Source organism: Tachypleus tridentatus, chromosome 2, assembly GCF_004210375.1.
Source record: "Tachypleus tridentatus isolate NWPU-2018 chromosome 2, ASM421037v1, whole genome shotgun sequence".
NCBI classification, from domain to species: domain Eukaryota; kingdom Metazoa; phylum Arthropoda; class Merostomata; order Xiphosura; family Limulidae; genus Tachypleus; species Tachypleus tridentatus.
Window position 1 is genome coordinate 111,631,767 of NC_134826.1, and position 26,171 is coordinate 111,657,937.

The 26,171-nt window shown below is 32.5% G+C and overlaps 1 protein-coding gene across 2 annotated transcripts in view; it reads left to right on the forward strand.

Moving 5' to 3' along the window:
* LOC143244845 (low-density lipoprotein receptor-like) overlaps positions 1 to 10,407 on the forward strand; it is a 65,987-nt gene extending 55,580 nt beyond the window's left edge. For both annotated transcript variants that reach the window (XM_076490244.1, XM_076490245.1), the window contains 4 exons: positions 3,013 to 3,138; positions 5,213 to 5,412; positions 5,982 to 6,122; positions 7,322 to 10,407. In XM_076490244.1, the coding sequence (XP_076346359.1) occupies positions 3,013 to 3,138; positions 5,213 to 5,412; positions 5,982 to 6,122; positions 7,322 to 7,366 (512 nt within the window). In that variant the 3' untranslated portion in view covers positions 7,367 to 10,407. The remainder of the gene's footprint in view (positions 1 to 3,012; positions 3,139 to 5,212; positions 5,413 to 5,981; positions 6,123 to 7,321) is intronic.
* Positions 10,408 to 26,171: the final 15,764 nt, after the last annotated feature.

Consider the following 26,171-nt stretch of genomic DNA (forward strand, 5'->3'; position numbering starts at 1 on the left):
AGAAACTATATACTAGCTATCAGAATTAGTCCCAGTCTGTAGCTGTAATTGATTTGTTTACATTTTCAATCACATGTGTATATGACATATTATTGGTTATGAAAAACAGTATATTTCTTCCATACCCACTTTTGGCCTTAAAGCAAATTAAGGATGGGAAAAATTAGTAAGTCTTAAAAGAAAATATTTACTGTCTCTTTTGTTGTGTGCAAGATTTTGTGATATACTGAGCAGCTTTTGTTTTTATTATTTGAACTGTCAGTCCAGCTAAGGTTCCCTTTACATGCTGATTTTTGAAGTTTAAATATCTTAATCTCCAACTTTCTCAAGTTTTATGACAGCAAACTTGCTTATATGAAATTTTTCAGTCAAATTTATCTTATGACTACTTAAGTGCATACAAATGCTCGTAAGTTCATATCTGTATTGTGGTTGTAGCTTCAATCAAATTAGAAGGTTTGAGTGATGCTGCCATGACAATATGCCAAACCAATTTTTTTACTGCATATGGTTTACTGCCACAGTTGTTCCAAATCTGTTGTCTCAGCAGATCAAAGCTATCTTGGATCACATTAAAGCAGCAACTTGATACTGATGTTAGATTATTGGAAATTAGTCCAAAATTATTGTTCTTCTCTTTGGAGAGATTAAAACATTAATAAATAGAGGAGGACTAGCACAGATTGAAATTTTACTATATTAATATGAATTAAGGTTTGGTAACTACACCACATATATATCATTTATGAAATGTTTTGATAATTGTAATAGCTAATTGTTCTACCACTAGATTAAAACTGATTTAAGGGTCTAGGCACATGAGATCTGAAATGAGAGAATGTTGTAGCAGTCTAAATGCTACATTTGTGTTGATAACTTCCCCAAACAAGTTAAAATAAAAGGACCAGTCATGTAGAAATAGTTTTTTAAAAAAAGAACAAAGTTATGAAAAAGTCAAACACTCTGGAGATGTAATGAAATGTGGATAAATTTAGAAAAATATTTTGTTTTTACAACAGTAATATGACTGTAAAAGGGGAACAGGTTTTCTTAATTTTTCCTAGTATTTGCCCAATTTGACATTAGATCTTTAGGATAAGACCTTTTATATAACTTTTTTTATCAAAATTTTATAGACTGAACATTTTTTCTTACTTTACTACTTATGTACATGTCAAATGTTTTGATCTGATATATTACTTCTACCATATTTTAAGAATATTAAATGTGCTTAAAAATTTGTAAATGTTACTAAAAATACATTGATTCAGCTATTCCATATAAGTAACTCAGTGTAAGCTACATTCTGATTGTTGGATTTATATTTAAATTTCAGAATAAGTACCAATTCAGTATTGGTCCTTTTCTCTCCAGATATGATACTTAACTTGTTTGTTGATAAATTTCTGTCTCAGGTAGGTAAAATTAGGCACACTATAGTTACTAATCTTTAAGAATGTTGAATTCTTTAACTTTTTCAATGCCACCCAGAATGGTATGTCTGTGGACTTTTACTGCTAGAAACTGGGTTTCAGTACCAGTGGTAGGCAGAATACAGTGCTTTGTGTATCTTCATGCTTAGAAACAAACTATTTCAACACTGGCTTGATCAATTTGACTTACTACATGACCTCTTTGTACTCATTTAAAGCCTTTTTTCAGATTAAGGTGAAAAGTACTTTTCATCTCAGATTTCCTTTGTGTAATCCCTAAATCTTCCTAAGTACACTTCATGTATTTTTTCTCAGTAAAACTTTATCTGTTATTTTCTCTAACTTAAACAAGATCAGCCAATTTGATTGACTGCGTTTCAACACACAAAATTTTTCTTTCTAGACTATCTTCATATTGTAACATGAAACTGCATTTGTTTATTCTTTAAGCTCAAAACAGTACACATGTATTTATAATTAAATTTTGTTGTTTTATTGCCCTTCGATCTGTATCTAATCTAGTATCCACATAATCATGAGTTGTAAATCATTTGGGGAATATGCAGTTGACATTATATTATCCAGCTCCTTATGTGCATGCCTTGTGAAACATTATTTTATCTAATCTAATCTTAACCAATTTAAAAAGACCTATTTTTGTATTTCAGTTAGTTTTATAATAATAAATAAAGAATAAACAAGAAATAAAGTAATTAGCTTTTTTCTTGCTATCAGTTGTTGATGACACTTAACCCTACTTTTTTTTATACTAGGGGTAGTAATGCTTCTAAGAATATAGAGTAATAATAAGCAAAAAGTATAAAATTTTCCTCAACTTTCAATATTTTTCTGGCTTTCTAACTGCAACAAATTCATCCAAACTAGTTAAGTTTTTTTTACAGAAGTGATGCTTGTACTCTGAGTGAAATTGATGATTATCTGCTCAGAGCACAACATTACAATGTCATTTGATAGATAAGATTCTTGACTCTAATGGTTATAGATAATTTATAATTAAATGTAAGAGAGAACTATTAACAAATTATGAAAGGATGTGATAGGTAGGTGTGGCAGCATAGTTTTGATTTTCTATTTGATAGCTTTATAACCAAACAAAATTGAAGGTTATAAAAATTATTTGTTTGTGTAATGATAATTTTATACTGAATATTTTACATTTTGGTACTTTTTTAATGGTGGATAAAATAGAGAAGATGATGCCTAGAGAAAACGAGATGTGTCACACTAAGAGAAATTCAGTATTTTTAAAATATTGCCTTGGTAAAATTTTTATACTCTTAAAATATGGGCTATTAGCTAATATTTTATGCTTTACTAATTTAGCTCATTTACCTTGTTAAAGTTCTGTTGTTCTGACTCTACTTTTTTGAAAGCAATAGTGTATAAAGTCATTAAAGCACTGATTGTTTTTTGAAAAAGTATGGATAATTAATTAAAACTTTTTGAACTTTCTTTTGCTTTATATAGAAAGTTGATGTTTTTTGGAACATAATTTTTAAATTTGCTTTTATTTTGCTAACAATTATGTATAGTGATGATATTTACTTTTTTTTCTTAGAACCTTCCTCTATACCTGTGTTGGACACTACTAATACATCTGAGTCTACCTCTGTTTCTAAAGTAACTGAAGATATAATGGATAATAACTCTTCCTTTGTGTACTTCTACAACTCTACAGATCAAGGTAATTGGCTATCTTTGTGTTTTTTTTTTAGGTGTATAGTGCTGTGTGTCAGTAATTTTGGGAATCACAATGGCATAATTATTAAATGCACATTTGTATACCAATATATCAAAAATATAATAAAAAATGTTTTTCATTATTTTAATAATTTTGAACCAGAAAATAGTATATAAAATGTTTTGTAATCATTTAATTTTACCAACAGAAATTGAAAATGTTAAATTTTTGTTTTGGTAATGCCTGTAGGGGACCTAAACAGCACATTATAAATTTATTTTTCTTATTTTCACTGTGGCTGATACCAGTGTCATTTACCAATAATAAGTAGAATTACAATTAAGTTGATGTTTTTATTAAGCTTCTAGAGGCAGTATAGGGTTAGTTTTTGCTTACTTTTATGAACTTGAATAGTGCTGCAGTGAAAACAAATGAGCACTGATGTTAAACTTAAATACAGAACTTTCAGATAAAATACAATCTTTAAAACAAGTCCTTGGCTTCAAACAGACATAACTAACTTTAATTAGTGTTAAACATTTATAAATGAATTTTTCTACACCAAGTAAAAACAGTTTGGAAGAAATAGTAGTTTACCAAAGTCATGCTTGAAGAGTAAACACATTTTTAGAAATATTTCTTTTTAAAGTTTAGTTTCTGGAAACATTGTATTCTTATTATTGAAACTGTACTGCTGATTATTTTTGTTTTGAGAGCTACATAAGTTTTTGTCTATAAGTGACTGCTTGAGGATATTTATTAACTGGTTGGCAAGTATGTTGGCCAATACATTTAATTGTGCAATTGAAGTATAAACATTACAACATCAGTTACTGGATTTTTGAAAGTTTGCATAATTGCTTTAGTGAAAGGAAGAAACATCTTGCCAAACAAAACAAAGATAAGCAAGCTAGAGAATTTAAATGAATAAATATTATTGCATATATAAAGTACAGGGTGTCCCAAATGCATATATCAAAGAAATTTGAATGATGTATTTATTGTTTGAGATAACAAAGTGCAAAATAAAATATCTTCTCAAGACTTGTAAGTTTCATTTAATACATTTCTACATGCTTTCCACCCTTAGCTATAATCAGTCTAATTTTGCATTCAAATTCTGGGACCACATTTTTTAAACACATGTTGGGATGAATAAGATAGCATCATAGATATAAACTTTCCATTTCTCAAGGTCCTTTGGACTTTTTAAAAAGAAATTACTTTAACAAACGAAAAGGATGAACTCAGGGAAACTCTTCAGAAGGTTTTCATCATACTTAAAAACTGGTCAGTTGTGAAATTGGCAATAAAACACATTCATAAGTAATAATGATAAAGTAAGTAGTAACAGTAATAATCAACTTCAGTGAAGCTTTTAGATGTTTTGAATTTGTTATCTCGAATAATAAACATGTTAAGTTTTTAGTATATTCATTTTGGAATACCATGTATGTCTTTCGTTCGTATGCAATAAAAATCAGTTTTATGTAATTTGTCACATTTTTATATTGTAATGTTTTTACAGTATGTATCCTAGTCAATTTTTTGTACATTTTAGGTTTTTGGTATGAAATTAGAAAAATTGTTTCATTAAAAAGACACTGGGACACTTGATTTCTTATGTTATTATTACCCTCAAATCTGAAAATAAGACAAAATAATTCAATTTTTACACATGGGAAAAACCCATTAAAAATTTATACACATTTTTCTTGCATATAAACCAGAATCTGTGTAAGTGTTTCAAGTTTTGTTCAGTTCAATTCTGTAACCATAAAGACTCAACCAGTTGAATCATTAAATTATGTCTGGAAAGGTAATGCATAAAAAAATTGATCTCAAGTATTTTTTAACATCTATTTGTTTCCTGAAACATGTTTTTGTAATTAGTGTGTATTTAACACCAAAAGAAGACTGAAAAACTGCCAGTTGTAGTTTTTCTTTGCATTATAAATTAACCCTTGTTTCATGATATTAAATATTTTCTGTTTGTGAGAGAGAAACATTAAAAACTTGTAAAAAGGACAATTTTGTATACATGATTGTTCTTAAGTTACTTGTTTATCTATAATAGGAACAGGTGTTTCTACTCATTCTTCTGAAAAGACAACTAAACAGTTAGAAGCTGCAACCTATTCTTCAGAAATATTGAATGACAGTAAGAAGCATTTTCAGGAAGAAGGAAGTGGAACATTCTCCTCAGAATCTGACACTGGTAGAATAGCTGGCATCATAATTGCCATTCTGGGAGGACTTGTCATCATCATTGCCCTGGTAAAGAATGAACACTTCGATTTTGTAATCCTTAGCATATGTTAAAAATTAACTAGAAATGTACGTAATAGATTTAGCTTTCCAATTGTTTGTGTATCCCTGCCTGTTTAGAAGACTTTCCTTTATGATAAGGGTTAAAGTATTTAAACGTCATTTTTTTCCTGTTGAATATCAAAATAAAATTGTATTTGGGTTAAAGTTGTATATTTTGACACCTGAAGAATTCACTATTTACATGATGTAGTTTTGCATTATAAATTCATTATAATGAAAAAATAATTTTTGATAAATTTTTGGTTCTGTTAACTTGCAAGTAATAATTACATTTATATTGAGGATGCTTATGACAGCCTGTTAATTTAAATACTTTAAAACAAGTTTCTTTTTCACTTATTTTTGTTTAAAAAAATTTTGGGCTTCTGCATTTTTGTTTTAATTTTTATACAAAAAGCATTTGTGTATTTCACAAAATATTCTTTAAGTTACAAGAAAGACATTTTTACTTCACTTTGTAGAAAGTAATTAATCAAATCCATTAAAAATATATTGTAAATGTACTTTTTTCACAGATTGCATTTCTGGTCTACAAGCAGTATATTCGAAGAAATGTGACAAGCATGAATTTTGACAATCCAGTATATAGAAAAACAACTGAAGACCAATTTAGTCTAGATAAAAATCAGTATCAGCCAGCAAAGTCATACCCTCCTGTAAGCATGAATTTTATTTCAACAGTTTTTCTTAACTACTATTGGCATATTTAGTGGTAGAAATGGTTTGAATAAGTTTTTTGTATTTTATCTAGAAAACACTCAAATTATCTTCTATTTTGGAAATGTTTCACGACCAAGGGAGCACTTTGAACTGGGTGATGTTGGTGGTAGCTTAAATTTTATACAGATGATTTTTATTTATCTTTAGGCCAAGTTATGATTGATAACAGAACGCATATTGCTGTGTAATGTTAGGCTGTATGATGCTTTTAGCAGTATGCCTGTAACTATTGTTCTAAAAGTAATTGTCCATGCACAGCAACAGCATATAGGCCTGATGACATCATACAGTGGTCCTAATTTGTGGAAGAAATTATTATGATCGTTACTGTGTAAAGCATTAAAACTTGTAGAACAATAGCATTTACTTTGTCATAAATAAAACTAATTTATTACATGAATATCCTGCTCTTATCTCTTCTACATCTTGAATGTATTTCAGAACAAGAGTTCTTGTATGCAGTTTTAAAACTAAACAAACAGTGATGCCAGTTAAACAAATTTACCTTTCTTGTGTTATACATACAAAACTATAAAATATTATTTCAAGGCATGAGCATATACATACTAGTGGAATTAAGTAAAATTTCTAAAATTTAAAATTCACATGGAAATTAGGAAACTGAAAAATGTACAAAAGGAAATTATCTCTTTATAGTTTGAATTTTTGAAATTATTTTATACAAAAAAAATTAAGTTAAACATACATCAAAACTTTTAAAATTTTAATATTGTAGATAATTTGAAGAGCGAGATCAGACAGAATTTTTCAAATGTTTGTTATTTTGTTCATGTTAAAACAAGATTCCAGGCTAATGTAAAGAAAATTTGTTTTATTTCATTCATAAAATACATATTGTTTTATCCAGATTTGCTCTGTTTACTGCTCCATGTCTTTGAATGTGATTATATTGTGTAGATATAATATTTATTAGTGTTTAAGCAATGATTGTGTGTGTGTGTTATGAATCTTCTATCTTCATTACTAAATATGGCATCTTGAAGTAATAAATACCATTAATGTTGCAATGATATTTATAAATAGAGGTTTATTCCTTTTTGCTATATAGCTGTTGATGTAGAAAGTTTGTAAAATAAGTATTGTCTTTAAAGAAAGATTTTAAAATTTTTTCCAGAGCATGGAGCCTCTGACGTCACCTGGCACAAATGAATTTGTATAAATCTTACTTCAACTAGTAGGCTAAAAGTTTCTTCCTTCAAGTGTTGGAACTGGTGATGTTCAAAGAAAGTTTTGAAATGCTTTTAAATGTATATAAGATTATTATTATATTTATGATCTAATTAATGCAGTAACTGTAAAGAAGTGGGAGCTGTTGGCTGATTTCACCTGTATGTAATGTTATGATTGCAAATGATCAAACTGTGTACTTTTTAAGATCTCCAGACGTAGCTAAATTAAGAAGAGAGTGAAGTAATTGCAAAATTAAGACATTATATTGTCACTTATTTTATTCTACTATTTGTTTTAGTATTTTGAAGGTGGTGTTTAGTAAAGAAAGTTTTGGTGCAATGTGTTAATGATGGGGTGAACATAAAGCTGTATTTTCTAATGAAAATCAAGTGCTGTAATTATAAGAAGGATTTAGTGTTATGTAAAGGAACAAATGCAGAAAAATATACCCTATAACATTGATAAGGGTAGTCTTACAAGTTATGTATAAAGTGTTTAACAAAGAAATTTGAAGGAATGATGCAAGTTATTTCTAAGTCTCATTGCAGGGTTTATTTTAAGTGAAGTTACTGGAAAATGGCTTGTATTTTAGTTACAAAAGGTAGATAATTGAATGGTCGTAAATTAGGTATTCACTGTGAGTTTTAGTTCCATTTTTGTACAATGATGTTCAGTGGGAGATAGTTTTATGGGAAAAAATTGACTAATCTAGTTCCCTCTTTATAACTTCTGTCAGTCTGTATGTGTATACACTGAGAATGGCTGAGCATTTATTTTGTTTTATGGACTGACCTCTTCACAACACTTTTGGATGCATATGTTTTAAAAGTAGTATTTTTCAATTACTGATTGTGTGACTAGTAATGTGTAAAATCATTATGAAATTTTGATTTGCTTTTTGCTTAGAGATAATTCTACATTTTTCATTTTTATGAAATGATTTTCATTCATGCAAACTTGGATGTTTGCCAACTTCTTTTAGAAATTGTTTAGGTACTCCATAGCATTGTGTATGTGTTGTTGGGTTGGGGTAAGTCATTTGGAATACATGGGTAATTTTTAGAGATTAAAATATTTTTATTTATTTTTTTTTCTTCAGAAGTAAAAATAGATATAAAAGTACAGAATAAATGCTGAGAAAGCCTGTACAGTTTAGTAGAACTTGTGAAAGGTACATTGCTGTGAAAATGCCTGTTCTTTGTCATGGAAAAGAGAATTAATGTGATACATATTTAAACAAAAAACTAGCAGGTTTCTTATAAATAGTTTGTTCTTGTATGGAAAACTGTGGTATAACCATTGTAAATATTATTAAATTATTTGTTCTTGTAGGTAACTTGCTGTCAAACTCTTGGTTTTCATAATCACAAAATTAACTATTTATGATTTAAATCCTAGTTGAGAAATATTTAATATTCCTTTTGTGTTCATAAAAATATTAAAATATTGTTTTTAGTTGCATTTTTCACTTTCTTACTCTATATTCACTTTTTATCCTGTTTGTTAAAAATTTAATATTTACACAATAAAAATAAACTGCATTTATTGTTAACTTGTAAACTTTGGAGGCTTTTTTTTTGTACACGTGAACAGCTAGTCTTTTCAGTTTGTCTAGGCATGTGTAAAATGATAGTTACAATAATTTACATAACAGTTGTTTAGCCAAAGAAAAACGTTAAATATTCAAGAGGATAATGTGATAAATTTTATTCATTAAAACAAATAGAATAATTTATTTTCAATGATAAACATTCATTAATAGGTCATGCTATTGAATATTTTATTTAATTAATATTATTAAACTATGGTTTGTTTTCTTTTTCGTCCATGAGGTAATTGATATTGTTCAGAAATTAAAGCTGTTGCAAAAAAGTCATTCTAGACCATTCTAAGAAATGTATCAAGGTTTGCTAATTAACAAAGTCTGGAAAGCAAACAAATTTCCAATATGTTGTACGTGAAAACACACTTTTGTTCAAAGTGGGATCTTCGTAAACTTGATAAAATATTTATTTCTGTTATTATTGTTTGTAACCTTTATTACCTACTGATAATTAGTGATGCCCTTAATGTTTCAGTATGTTTTGGTATCTGTTCTTTCATCTGGTTGCCAAGTGTGGAAATATATATGTTGTGTTGAATTTATTTTTATGTACTTTACCTGCAACTGGTTTTGGACTAGATATGTAATCACGGTTTTCTTCAAGGTGTTCTTTTGTGGTAAATTAAGCACATACAAGTGCATCTAAGTTTTTGAAAAACAAAATATCTTGAATAAATATCTTTTTCCGTTAGAAACAACAAAAAATGCTATAGTTATGAGTGTAATACGGCTGAGCTTGTTCTTCCAGAAATTTGTCGGTTTGTTCAGTGTAAAAGTTTTCCTTTGCTTGTATATGTATGAATTTTTATAAAATATTGTGATTTGCGTATATAACTGTTGTCAATAGCATATGGTTACGTGTATTACGTGTCATTAAAACATTTGAATTTGTTTTGATGTTCAATTTTTTAAAATGTATGATGAACCGTTTTCTTCAAAACAGATGATTTAAAAAGTTTCCACAGGAAATTTTTAAACTAATTATGGAAGGTATTTTAAATGCACTAAATTCTGTGATAAAGAAAAACCTAAAATAAAAGTATACTTCACGTTTGGCATTTAGTTTGAAAGTATTATCTGCCATAATAGTACCTTGTATACCTCTGGCGTAAATTAAATAAAATCGATAAAACTATATTTAAAGTAGTGTATAATCTTCCTTCGCAGTTTGATGGGACGATTTCTTGTGTAATTAAACTTGCATTTGTTGAAGTTTAAATGAACTAATTTTTATTAATCAACTAAAATTAATCGAAGTTTTAAAGAAAATCATTTATAACGTAATTTTATCCTTCATTTTCAGTATCAACGCAAATCATGCAAAACGTCAACTCTGTTATAATGCAAGCAGTGATGATATATGTGCGTAACTTCAAATTTCAATAATGTAGGATCTGTCTAGAGATAAATAAACAATTGCCACACAATTTTGATTTGTTCTAGAAAAATAAGTATATTATAAAAGCTAATATTAAGTTACCCGAAATTTAGTATGAATTTTTGAGACAAAACGTCCCAAAGAATTTATATATTATGATATATGGTAATTTGTACAAGACCATGTTTTATCGAAGACTATATGAAATATTCACTATAATTCTCCGTCTAATTCGGGATAGCTATGCTTGAATCATACAAGGTTTGAGACTTTTCCAAAACTACTTGTGAATTAAATTACGTACGGGAGACTCAAAGATATCGTAAAAACTGCATTTAATCTCTAATTACTGCTGGGATTTGCGATAGAAATTTAGTGATTCAATGTAATCTATTTGTTATGGATCAGGCGAAAGCATGACAATTACTTATCTTTAAGTGAATGGTATGTAAAGAAGTCGGCACATTGAAGCTTTGTAGAATCGTAAAGAAATTTTTATTCGCGTGTATTATGTTCATGAAATTGTAATTTGAATACTATTTTCTCGCCTTATCTAAAGTATTAGATGAAAATCGAACAAAATGAATAGTGAAAATATTAATTCAAATTTATCTTTTAATGAATATTTGCACCTTAGCGTCTTCGAGCAAAAAACAAGGCTTTGACACTTGCGATGGGCAAAATACGGATAGCTCATGGCGTAGTTTTGCGCTTTTCAACAAAGTTAAACATAAAGAAATACTTGAATTGTACTACAACGAAATACTGTAAACTCCAAAGTACATTAAAGAACTAACTGAATGAAAATATTAAGTAATGACTTATCCGTTTAAGAGACGTGTGTGTGTGCACATAAACGTTGAAATTGTTCTTATTCATAGTCACTCGGTGGGACAGCGATAATTATATGGATTTACAACAAACAAGTCATGGGTTCGATTCCTATCGGTGTACACATCAGACAGCCCAATGTGGCTTTGTTGTAAGAAAAATGCACCCTTTATTTATGTATGTGTATAAATTATACATACGAATTTTCTTGTCTACCTATTATTCAATTTTTTGATGGGAAAAAGTATTTGTGACTGGATGCTTAGCAAAACATTAATTTGGAATAAAGAGGAAATCGAAAATTTATCAATGCACGTTAGAACATCCACCTGGGTATATTATTTAATTAAGTTCACATTTTGAAAACTGGAAATTCTGTTATATTTTTCTGTTACAACTTATGAGTGAATGATGTTTCATATAGCAGCCAGAAAATTCGTGTGGTTTATCACTGTTTGCTCAATGGCTATTTGTGTATTCAGGTCGAACTGCATCGGTATTTAACGAAACTATCCACGCAGGAACAATGGCCGGATGTAGGTTTCCAGTACAGATTTGTTCTTTTTTCACAATCATATTTCTATTTTTGACGTCATTGTTGATTAATTCAAGTTATGTATTTTACTGCCTCTTAGTTGGTCGAGCTTGATTTCGCAAGATTAATTATTTCAGTTTACCGTGAAATTTTAGGTTAGAGTATATTGTGGATTGGGGTGGTTACAAGCAGATGTTAAAAATAGTTGTGGTATTTTCTGCACAATGCTTTTTGCACAGAGTAGGTAGGCCCACTAACTGAATGTTCAAAAGGTAGCACGCTAGGATTAATGTTTAAATTTGAAGCGCAGTTGAAATATTAGCTTTAAAACCTGACTAAAAATGTTAAAACCTCAGTACTTAAAAGGAAAATTTAACTTAAGTTAAAATTAAGAACAAAAACACGAGATGAATTAGCACAAATATATTGTATGCTTACAAAAATTGTTACAATTTGTTAAACTTCTGAAAAAATTAAACGTGTACAATAACTCTTGGTTCTAAGTAATTCTAAACCTGACTTACATGCTCAAACTCTGATTTATGCATAAAAACATCGATACTTTGAAAAGCCAAGATTGCATCAAATTCATCTCGAATACAAAATTCTTCTCAACTATGAATCGAGCATATCCCCCGACTCTTGTCCGATTTACCAACAGAAAGAGTGTAAATAATAATCCAGAAACTTATTAAACTTGTACACTGCTGGCCAATGAACATAAAAAATATTTTGCGTTGTTAGACCCAACCACTTATTTGAGTAGAGCTTCGAAAGTTGAAAGTAAGAAAAGGGAAAATAAAAATAAACTTTTAGCATTTAATAGGGAAAATGTTAACACTAGTTGGTCAAAAGTTTAAGACCATACTAAAATGAAGCGTTAATCGGTAAACACGTAACGAAATTTAGTCATTTGTGTTCAAGCATTAGCGTTGTCAACATTTCCTGTGTTACATTCGGTAAAAACATGACAAATGCTAAAACGTTGACAGAGTTTGAACGTGGCAGAATTGTCGAGCTGCAAAATCAAGGTCTCTCTCAACGTGCCATCGCTGGTGTGATTGGACGTAATAAAACTGCTGTTGCAAATTTCTTAAAAGACTGATGAATAGGGAACGAGAATTTCAAGTGGTTGGCCCAAGAAAATTTCGCCGGCGTTGCTAGGAGGATTCAACGGGTTGTCCGACGAGATACCAGCCGATCGTAGAACCAGATTAAGGCCCTTACAGATGCACAATGCAGCTCAATGACAATAAGACGGCATCTGCGAGAGAAAGGCTTTAAAAACCGTAAACGTCTTTAAAGGCCACGCCTCCTTCTACACCACGAAACAGCTCGGTTGAACTTTGTTGAGAAGTATCAAACATGGGACGTTGAAAAGTGGACAAAGGTTTTGTTCTCTGATGAGAAAAAATTTAACCTGGATAGTCTAGATGGCTTCCAACGTTACTGGCACGATAAGGATATCCCACCGGAGACATTTTCTACACGACACAGTGGAGGAGGTTACATCATGATCTGGGGTGCTTTCTCCTTCCATGGAACAATGGAGCTTCAGGTTATTCAGGGGCGTCAAACAGCAGCTTGCTACATTGGTATGTTGGAGAGAGCATCCTTATTGACTGAAGGCCCTCGCTTGTGTGGACATGACTGCATCTTTCAGCAGGACAACGCTACAATCCACAATGCCCGCAGAACAAAGGACTTTTTCATGGCGAATAACGTGATTCTTTTGGACCATCCAGCGTGTTCGCCCGAACTGAACCCAATTGAAAATGTTTGGGGATTGATGGCAAGGGAAGTCTATAGAAATAAATGTCAATTCCAAACAGTGCACGATCTTCGTGAAGCCATCTTTATCACTTTCAATAACATTCCAGCCAGCCTTCTGCAAACGCTTATATCGACCATGCCAAAGCGAATGTTTGCAGTTATTCGCAATAACGGCCGTGCAACTCACTACTGAGACCTTTCGTTGGGCATTTCCTACCCTGTTTAGGACTTCTTTTTGGTATGGTCTTAAACTTTTGACCAGCTCAAATTTAGGCTAATATCATAGTGTTCACATTTTTCCTAAATGCTAAAAAAGTTTATTTTTATTTTTCCTTTTCTTATTTTCATCTTTTGAAGCTCTACTCAAATAAGTGGTTGAGTGTAGCAACGCAAAATGCGTATTGTTTCTTTATGTTCATTGGCCTTAAGATTTTGGCTAACAGTGTATTTTGCATGCTCCAAAACGGGGACAGTTGAAGTCGGTATATGAGTAACTTTTTGTGTCTTAATTGGTAATATAGTAATTAAAATAACATTCAGATAGCATGTACTATAATGTTTTAGATGGATGACCCCTTAACTAATTAATGATATATATTCTTTTATTGACATTGTTAGAGAAAAACGAAGTGTTGTAATGTGATCGAGGAAACAGTTGAAAAGTCGTATGTAATTTTACACAAGTGAATCACATTCATGGAAATCAGGCTATCTGCTGAGTCCAGTAAGGGGAATCGAACCCCTAATTTTAGCACCACATTTTGTTATGCTTAAAATGTTGACTATTACAAGCCATAGGTTTCTCTAGCCCAATCCCGATATGAGAGTTTTGTTGACCGTTCTAGAATCAAGGAGAAACACGCAACTAGTATATAAATGGGTAAGAAGCAGCATGACGTATCATTATTGGATGATATGTTTGTGTATATACTTTGACATTTTTTTTCAGTATTAATTATTTGTCGCTAGCTATGGCAGCAAGAGGTTGTATAAATCACCCAGACATATTTTGTTATATCTGTTGTAAAGAAACAAAGGCAAAACATTACAGAATTCGTTAAAAACAACCGTATTACGCGCACTTTGGAATAAAACTTGGGTACCAAGGCGAGTCATAAGCTCTACACAAAGTTTTCACTATATGTATGAAAGAATTGAGGAAATGGGCTGAAGCTAAGAAAAAGCTTTTGTCTTTTGTGATTCCAATTGTCTTGCGTAAGCCTCGAAACCCGGGATAACTGCTATTTTTGCAAACTACAACGTTCGAAATAAAAAAGAAATTTCTTATCTGAACTTTCAATATGCTGTAAGACTTGTTGTTAATAAAGCTGATGTACGTGCACCTATTTACTTCACCAGAGACTTTTGATACAGTTTCATGAGATTCGGAATCTGATGTCGATAGAAATGATGATAGGTATTATTTTCAACCTGAAACGTCTGGTGAATCATAACTTTTTACATAAGGTAAACGTAGTTATTTGGTGTAATGTTTGGATTTCACGAAGGAATCTTTAGAGATTTTGAACCAAAATTACGAAAATATTTTCAATAACATGCTCGATAAATTCAAAGAATTGGGTTGTAATATGTGCTAGAAAATTAATTTATTACATTCACATATTGACTATTTATCTGAAAATCTCAGTGCCATCAGCGAAAAACAAGAGAAAATTTTTCATCAAGACATCAGAGAAATGTAGAGGAGGTGTCAAGGAAGGTAAAACATCAGCATGATGTCTGATTATTATTGGTTATTGAAATGAGATGCTCCAGACGCAATACGTAAAAGAAAGACCGCAACACGTAGTTTTGAAACCAATAAATGTAGGTTTCACATACATATACCCAAACAAAAAAACAGGATGAATCAATATGACTGAGGATGCATATTTGTTTTACATTAATGCTCTTGCCTTTTCTTCAGTTTATTTGTATTCTTGTTAACAAACATAAAAATAAAAAGTATTAATTGTGGAAAACGAAATAATAATTTCATTCAACAGTTTCTTTCTGCTTCGGGGCCCGGCATGGCCAGGTGGGTCAAGACATTTGACTCGTAATCTGAAGGTTGCGGGTTCAAATCCATATCGCACCAAACATGCTCGCCCTTTCAGCCGTGGGGGCGTTATAGGTGACGGTCAATCGCACTATTCGTTGGTAAAAGAGTAATCCAAGAATTGACAGTTGGTGGTAGTGACTAGTTGCCTTCCCTCTAATCTTACACTGCTAAATTAGGGACGGTTAGCATAGACAGCCCTGGAGTAACTTTGCGCGAAATTCATAAAAACAAACTGCATTACAAAACATTCTCTCTTTAACTAGCCTCCTTGATTATTATCCGTTAGGGTCTTTAGATAAGTCGTTCTTCGTCAGATGTCTTGCTCAAGTAGCACGGTGATTTATGCTTAGTATTGGTTTGTAGATATCATTTTCTTCAAAGTAACTTTGATTGATAAGTTTTCTATTCACTCCTCTTCTGGATACTCTAGAACGAACGTGTTCATATAATCCCTGTCGTAAGGCGTTGCAAGAGTTCTTTCGACCTTGACTTGATAACCTGATCAAAACGCGATCATCTCAAGCAGTAGTTCTTTGTCTCAACAAGAAACTTTCCTAGAACAACTCTTGATGACGAGAAACCCACTTGAAACAAAAATGTATCTCAGAGCAGCTGGTATGGATATTTATCGATAAGCAGAGAACAATGTTTTGACCTTCCTAGGTCATCCTCAGCTTAACAAAGAGAGTTTGCAACTGTATAGTATAGTATAGGGATAAAGAACACCTTTATAATCTAATTAATGACCTAACAATCAACTGCAATGCTCCCTACAATCCCGTACCCATTTATACTCTCGTCCCTGAGACGTGTCCGGCAACGGTCAGTTGCAAACTCTTTGTTAACCTGAAGATGACTTAGGAAGGTCGAAACGTTGTTCTCTGCTTATCGATAAAAGTGTTAATACCCATACCAGCCGTTCTGAAATACATTTCTAGAACAACATTTTCTGTAGTCTAATGACGTTTTAAGATTTTGCATATAGTACCTTGGAGATACCCTATTGTCTGTTCGTTTTGTACCATTACGAGTCTGTCGAACAATTTGACGCCTTCAACTTCTGGTACATGACGAGGTATGACTCTATATCAAGCACAGAGAAATTGTTTGATTGATTTGCTTTGAAAAGAATTATATCAAAAGCACAGCCTTCTATAGAAATAGGCCAGGCATGGCCAAGCGTGTTAAGGCGTGCGACTCGTAATCTGAGGGTCGTGGGTTCGCATCCCCGCCGCTCCAAACATGCTCGCCCTTTCAGCCGTGCGGGCGTTATAATGTGGCGGTAAATCCCACTATTCGTTGGTAAAAGAGTAGCCCAAGAGTTGTCGGTGGGTGGTGATGACTAGCTGCCTTCCCTCTAGTCTTACACTGCTAAACTAGGGACGGCTAGCACAGATAGCCCTCGAGTAGCTTTGTGCGAAATTCAAAAACAAACAAACAATCTATAGAAATAAAATGTGCATGTGCATTTTGACAAACAAATACTCAAAACAACTTATTCAAATCAGAATAACAACTGACCATATATTACCTTATTTGCTTCCACTCGAACATTTATTCAATAACTAATCCATACATGTAGACAAAATCTTCAGTAAAAAATTTCTATAGTTATGATATCGCCGTTACGCGTCCATTGTTGCTGGAATTCGTATCCAAGATGAATGGAACATCGCCCTTCAAATAAGCTAAAACTGGAATGCTAATCAGTGAGCAATTTTTCAGGTGACTAGTGCGTACTCGAATATCAAATTTCAAAATCAAATAACATTTCTAACTCTATATCAACAATTCCTTATCAAAATATGTTAGAATTGGTATTTATCATTGTGTAACGTATATCTAATGTAACTTATAAAGAATAATGAAAACAACTATTCATACTAGCATTTCTGCTAATTCCAAGGTGTTTCCCCTGATCAACCCTAAACATATGTTTATATTTGTTAAAAAGCTATCATCCCTTGTGAATATATTCTTAAGGGTTTGTTTCTCACATGATTTTAGGTTCTCTTTTCTTTCTCTGAATTTGATTAGTACAGCCTCTTGGTTCATATTATTTTATGAATTCAGAGCAGATTACTGAACAAATGTTGATGTTTATTTGTTGTTAGGCGCAAAATTGAACAACAAGCTATCTGTGCTGACATGGATATTTAAACTGGGTTTTAGCGTCATAAACCTTCAGATTTATGGCTGAATCACTAAGAACCCACTACCAATGAAACTCAGTTTTTAAAATGTCTACAAACAAAGATTAAATACCATTTGATAGAGCGTGTTATAAACTACTTATATCAGTGGCGGATGAATAAAGTGGTGTGAGAAGTAATTTAAGGTCTCGTGGGAAAGTCCCAGCTTGCACAGAGAAGAGCAATAGGACGTAGTAGAAAGTTCATAAAACTTAAGAATAAACCACAAATCTGAAATTTTTTATAGTTTTTTTTAGACTTCCTCTTTCTTTCTGAAAGTGTTTTCGTGTTAAATTATCTTTGTTTGAAAGTGTGTAAGTATTTTCTGTAGTAAGACGTTAGATACGCCTTATTAGATTTAGGGAGTACAAAAGCAATGGAAAAATTTTCCGATGACTCAAATGTGACTCGAATTTTATTTATTCAGTATTATTATTAAACTTAGTATCCAAACAATTCACACACTTAAAATAAATTATAATTTAATGGAAACAGTATACTTATCACATTTGTTTGTACATGGCAACAGTGATCCATTGATGTACCACATTCTCCCACCAATAATTCACACAGAACTTTGGTGTATTCCTCTTTTTTTTTTTTTAAGAACCACCGTTAATACTGGCGAAGCACTTTCTGAGGGTGGATGATTCTGTCTTTCTGTCTCAGTGCTGGTTGTGTCCGTGGTGCTTCAGAAAAGCCTGCATAGTAGTTGCTTTATAAGACGTGCATGTACAGTGCCACATGATGCTGGATAATACTAGCTTTTCCAACCAACAACCTTTTCTAATAAATACAATGGCAAAATCTGGCAGTAACCTTATGAATATTCTCTATATATGTGAACTTCGATTATATGCACAATATTTGAAGAGCAGTTTCAAATGTACTAATGACCATGTATTTGTTTGTTACTGTAGTGTAGCCAAAATAACACTAACTATTCCAGTTTCTTCTTCACGCACCGTACGTATTAACTATACAGTTTATATGTCTATTGCTTTGATATTATAATTACAAGCCATTACCAGAATGCATTCTGCTCTTAGAGATAAAACTGTTTGAACAAATGTGGATGAATTTAAACATTAAACTCTAAATCATTGCCATATCAATGTTATTTTTGTCTGAGACAGCTCAAACACAAGATTGGAAGTTGGTGAAAAGAGTCAACATTTTTCTTCTCGTAATGAAAGGGTATTTGGCTTGTTCATGACACATCACACTTTTGGTGTAATGGTGAATCACCTACTTACCGTGACTATGACCTTGCTACTGGAAGGAGTGTAAAAATAGATTGATAAACTTGGTACATCTCTTGTAGGTCTTCTCTTGTCACCCCTTAAGGAGTTATCCAGTATTGTGCTGGATGCTTATCTTCAGAGTTAGCTGTATCTACTATCCCAAGAGTTTGATTAATATGCTCAATGGTACCTGACTGGACAGGCCATGATTAAACTATCTCACTGGGTGGATAGAATATGCATATCTGAAATGCCTCTAAAAGATTATAGGATACTCAGCATGAACGAGAGGCTTTATCCAAGTCATTTAACTTTTTTTACATTTCTAATATAATTACTGCCAGAACACAGAAGTATTTCTTGGGATTTATGCCACTAGGTGTATGAGAGATTTATTTGTTAAGCACAAAGCCACACAATTAGCTATCTGTGCTGTACCCAAAACTAGGTATATAAACCCAGTTTTTAGACAAGCTGCGTCAGTGGATGGCAAAAACCAGAGAGATAAAAATAGCTTGAAGGAATTAAACAGATTAAACAATTAATCTGTTACCACTTCCAAAATAACAAGATACTAGTGGATAACACCAACTTTATGTTCGTTCAAGGTAAAGTTAGAGTGATCTCTAGACTTAACCTAGCATACAGGGTCTTAGTCTCTTCAGAAACTAGGATTTTGTAAATCTAGTATGTATATGTGGTAAGTTGTTACAAGTGAAATGAGACAAAACAAAAGAAAAATAAAATGAAACACTATTATTTAGTAGATTGACTAAAAACACCTAATCATCGTAATTAAATAATTACTAGAATTAAAGCATATCTAGATGAATGAAAATAATCAAACTGTATTTAAATAAAGTTTAGTTGTATTTAGTAAGCCATGTCTGAAATGATTTTACAGAAGAAATGCAATGTCAGTGCCCGCACTAGTACAATGTGATATTTGCTAACACATGATTTCCTTCAGAGTAATGAGCCCCAAAATGAAGTTTTGAGTGTTATTGGATAAGGGTCTACTTATTTCCTCAATCTATATCTCATCATAAGTTAAAATAAAACTCGCCATAAAAATTCTAAAAAAAGTTCAGGTTGTAATAAAAGTAAAATTTAACGAAAGACTTTAGGAAAAATTATGGGAAGAAAAATCTTATCAATGTCTTTGTTCAGTTACATTTTATATACAGCATCAAAGTAAAGTTAAAGTTGAAGTACAAGTCGAACTTGAAGGTTCGGTAAAATATCTAAAAAAACCTTCACCCTAAACAACAACAACAAATATTTGTGTTTATTACAAAACATACAACAATGTACACTGTAATTCAGAGTTTGCACACAAAACACTATTCTGCATGTGACTTTCATTCACTTTTAGTGTTGGGACAGGTGAAATCCCTGGACATTACCTGATTCCCTAACCAGAAAGACAACTTTTTATTCCCTTGTATGACGTGCTATATACCCTGCAAGAAATTAATTTAACTGTCAATTACCTGATTAAACCTTGAACAAAGAGAATAAGAAGCAAAGTTAATTACGTATTTACTTGAACGACTTTCCAAATCGAAACAGAACAAAAAGAAAGTACAGACACTTCTAAATAAACTTTATATATAAAGGGATAGAAGATACGTAGTATGATGATCCTACTGAAAACAACTCTGCTCTGAAGATCGCCAAAATTACATTTACAAAGCATGTAATTGAACAATAAACAAATAAGCATCAGAATACTGAAATACAATTTCTTCATGTGACCATTGTAGTTTAGTTTTCAATGCACAAGAAAAAGTAGACAAATTAATTCGTAAAACAACTGAAAAGTTACGTGACTACTCATTACACAGAAGGAAGCACACTGAATTGAACTTAACAAATAACCTGAACATTATTTACTAGTTTTAGAAATAAAACATAGAAAAAAAATTAAAAATTATATAACTATGAAGTTATACAATACAGAAGAGTATGGATACAATAATGGATATATTTGGACAACAAATAATCAAGTCGACAATGGCTATCTTGAAACTATATACTCGTTTACATGTACAGTAAACTCTCATTGTTTCGAAGTCGCTAGAACCGAATATATCACTTGTATCGAAGTTGTTGACTGGTCCGGCCAACTGTCCATATAAATACATAGTAACAAAAGCCCCTTGAACCGAACTGCATGTATCGAAGTGTCGGCTTGTAACGATGTATAATTATAGTCCCTAGGGTGTGAAAAGCATCAATATTACATCCTTTGTATCGAACCAAGTACGAAGATATTTATTTTTCTCTTCTTCCCTAAATTAATTGTCACCGCTGCCGGTTGCCGACCACCCGCTAGCAAGTGCAATTAGTCAGTCTCCGCGCAACAATGTATGGTGCCACCATCAAAATCTTACACTTGAGAAATAGCGGACTGCAGATGGGGTAGTAGATTAGCATAGCAATGTTTTTACAACAATTATGGTCAATAACACTTTAAACCCCTGCCCGCCCCAACTCACCCGCCCTCCCAGCAAAAATTAGCTTAGATATAAAATTTTCAGATTATGGCTTGAGTAGATTATGCATGGGCAGCCTGCATGCTGTGGCCTATAAAAGGCTAATCACAGTCAAATTAAACAGATCATTAATCATTGATCATGGCAAAGCGCAAGCTTGTATCGATAGAAACTAAAATTGCAGCAATAGAAGAAGTTGAAAAAAAAGTTAAAACAGAAATAGCAAAAGCATTTGATGTGCTTCTGAACACTTTGTCAACATGGTTGAAAAATAAAGAGGCCATATTGTCTTCTCGAGACAACTTTTGTCCCAATAGAAAACGCATGCGAACTGCAAAACATTCTTACCTAGAAGCGGCATTGCTTCTGTGGTTCAAAAATGCTAGATCAGAGAATGTTCCTATCTCTGGGCCTGTTATGCAAGCAAAGGCAAAAATACTTGCTGATCAAATGGGAATCACTGACTTTTGCATGAGTGATGGGTGGTTAACCCGAAACTGCTGATAATGATCTGATCACTAGCGCGCCCCTGACAGACAGTGATATTGTGGCCATGGTGCAAAATAAACAGACACCAGAAAATGACAGTGAAAGTGAAGATGACGACAATGAGGAACCCCCCATCCCAACACATTCTGCAGCCCGTGAGATGTGCCTGCAACTTCAGAGATATCTTGAACATCAGGCTAACGCAGGACAGTTTAGCTCTCAATTAAACATGATGGAGCGTTTTGTGACCAAGTGCCAGAGAGACAGCAGTTCGCAAAAAAGCATTGTGCAATATTTCAAGTGACTCCAGTTAGACGTTCTTGCTGGTGTTTGTATCCTGTACATTATAATTACATATGTCTATATTATGAATGTTATTTTTTTTTACATTTTTATTTTACAAGTGCTGTTAATTGTCCTTTTGAATTTAATTAAATGTGTTTTAAGTGTTTACACACGTGTGACTTCTAAGTCTTTAATCAAATTACCGGTACTGCAACAGCCGTCAGTTATAGGGCCTACCATTACCAGACTTGGCTAGTGAATGAAAAAAGAAATCCTTTTTAACGAACTTCTTTTGTAACGAACAATTCTCTTTGGTCCCTACGACTTCGTTACAACGAGAGTTTACTGTACATCACTGAATAATTATACGACTTGATAAGGAGAAAACAAGTATGAACTACAAAAAGCCAATGCATCAATAGTACAGCATTGATAGAAAGAGTAGAAAATTAAATTTTGGATTATTTCAATTATCAACCTTCAGAGGTAACTGTAGGATCAATAATTCCAAATGAACTGTTGAATAGATTTCATAAAACAACGTTTGATAGAAACAATAGAATAAGACGTTATGTATGACTACCCTTATCAGTCTTTTGAAGTAACTTCAGAATTTGTAAAAAGGATACAATCTCAAACTTTATTTCAGTTCATATTTGGTGTTTCCAAATACGCCCCTGATGAAAACTTCTCAGAAAATTTTGGATAATATAAAAAAAGCACTGTGCAAAACAAAAACAATTAAGGATAATTATAATTTACAGTCATTTTCTTCAGTTTTAATTGTTTAGTTATATTCCTATAATCTCTCAATATTGTTGAAATTGAAATTAAATATCTATATATCCAAAAATGTTACACAAATACACAGGCTTTTATAGGGTGGCCTAACTTTTTCACATGACTGTTTTATTTTTTTTGCTCATGAAAAGGCCGAACCATTGTTATACGAGGGCTGTTCAAAAAATACGCGGACTGTTTGAATTGCGCGGCTCCAGTTGGTTCCAGGGAACTCCGCTTGGTGTCGCTAGGTTTGCACAGATCAGCTGATTACGACGCCATTTCCCGATTGCAGATATCTTTATTTGTGTATTAGCTACGCGGTTTTAAGTGAAGTGCGATTTTTTCGTTTGGCGGATTTCAGAATTAATTATCTGAAGGAGCAACGACTTGCTGTGAAATTTTGTGTTAAACTTGGAAAATCTGCGACTGAAACTTTTGCTATGCTTAACACGGCTTACGGTGATGTTGCTATGAAGCGTACGGCATGTTTCAAGTGGCATGAACGTTTTAAGGATGGTCGACAGTCCATTGAAGATGATGAGCGTCCTGGACGTCCTTCCACGTCAACTGACGACCCACACGTCGACAAAATCAACACCCTTGTGCGGCAAAATCGACGTCTGACTGTCAGGGAGCTTGCTGAAGAGTATGGGATATCAGTTGGATCTTGTTACGAGATTTTGGCCGAAAAATTGAAGATGCACCGCGTTGCTGCGAAATTCAGCCCTCAGAACTCGTGAGTTTTTGGCCAAACACTCGATCACTGTTCTTCCCCACCCCCCTACTCACCTGACCTTGCTCCTTGCGATTTTTTCTTGTTTCCCAAACTCAAAAGACCCTTTAAAGGAAGAAGATTTGAGACGATTCCCGAGATTAAGGCAAATGCGACGAAGGAGCTGGAGGACATTACAAAAGAAGCGTACCAGGACTGTTTTAACAAGTGGAAACACCGTTGGGATAAGTGTGTGCGTTGGGGAGGAGAGTACTTTGAAGGGGTCCCAGACCTGTAACTTCTAAATAATGTACATTTTGTTTTATGACGTCAGTCCGCGTATTTTTTTAACAGACCTCGTATTGTGAAAACAAAAGAAACCCTCAGTTATATTCTGTGCAAAACACGTATCTTGTGATTGGTCATGTGATACTAACTGGAAATGATTAGCCATTCAGCCTACTCCCATAATTTAATTTGGTTTACACGCTCGTAACGTTTGATATCTTTATTGAGTATGACCACCGTGAACAATAAGGGTAACCTTGCACTGATGTTTCATAACAAGATTCTAAGATTGGTAAGATTCTATAATATGACGTGTTTGGAATAGGAATACTACTGGTATACAGGTCGGACTCGTGGAATCCATTTCTGACCTTCTCTACACTGGTTAAGCTACTAACACCTGATTTAGTTGCTGATACTCTGGTTTTGTCGCGTTTCGATCGATAGTTAATGGTCGGCATCTTGTGCTGTAAATGACAGTCTATCCTGTTCAGTTGTCCGAATAAATATATTATTGGTTTAGGAGTAATTCCAAATTCTTCTGACAACGCATTCATACGCTTCTCAAGAATCTACTGAGATTGACTGGTTCCCATTTATTCGATTGATACCCACATGATTAAAACACTCAACTGTCTTTTCTGTTATGAATTCTAGCTATGGTTTATAAACAGTCGGACATACCGTAAAATCTGTTATTTAAAGTAAAAACTGTTATAAGACTATGCGATACCTTCATATATAAATAGGAAAGGATGAAAAACCTATTATTTACATTTCAGGTCATTTGAGACGTATGATTTACATAATAACAAGCTGAAAGAGATAATTGACATTATATGATAACATTACTTTGCCATAATATTACAATTTTTTAACATAGTTTTCAAAAAAAGCCTGATTTCGATCCAAACGGAGTTAGTACCTAAGAAACTTACACTTCCATTTTAGAAAAATCTTTTTCAGGTATTTTGATCAAGAACACAACATAAGTTTTATCTAACTGTTTTGTTTTGTTTAAACGTAAGCACAAAGTTACACAATGAGTTATCTGTGCTCTGCTTACCACGGGTATCGAAACGAATTTTCTAGCGGTGTGAGTCCGCAGACACACCGTTGTGCCACTGAGTGGCTGCTCTAATGAACTTATATAAGCTACAACACATTTGGGTTTTTCGAAAATTGTACATTTATTTATGCATCAGTTTTGATTACTTAAGCCGAATTTTCCTAAATAAGATTTCTCTCTCTCTCTCTATATATATATATATGTGTGTGTGTGTGTGTGTGTGTGTGTGTGTGTGTGTGTGTGTGTGTAAACTCGTTTTCTTCGATGATGAGAAACCCGCTTGAAATGTATCTCAGAACGGCTAGTATGGGTATTAACACTTTCACTTATAAAGTAGAGAAATCGTCTTTCATTTTTAGGTAGAACACAATATATTGACATTTACTGGAAAATTCTTTACACTGTTTGTTGCTCTATAGTCTGATTGAAACAAAATGATACATATGCAGCATCCACTAAATCATCTAATATCATTTATGAATTATACGACATTAGATACTTACCATATTTACAAAAACATCTGTTAAATTCAAGTATTTTTAGTTTATTCCTTCACATCTTACACTCGTTAAATGAGTTGTAGCACACACTGAATTATTTACTACGTTTACTGCATCATCTGCTACATTCACTATGTAAACTGACTTCTATCTTTTTTTTTATTAATTTTGACTAATTATCAGTATGTTAAGTATGAAGTGAATCCATTTCAGAGATTTCTTGGAAAAAAAAAACAACACTGGATAAACATATCATCAGGAAATGTATCTTTTGTTAGCTACTAAATAACCTCTTCATAGAAAGATTAATTTAACTATATGTAATTGACAATTTACCTTTTAAAACGTACGATAAATTTTGGCGTTTTAATAATTTTAATATAATACCATAAAACTCAGCGAAAAACGGAAGTAGACATTCTCTAATTTCCCTTTGTCTTTGATTCTGAATTTGGTCATATATAGATAGTATCTGGTACAATGGAATATTTTATTTCTTCCGGTGAAGGTCAAAGGATGCATGGTTGACTAATATTCGATGTAATAATGCTT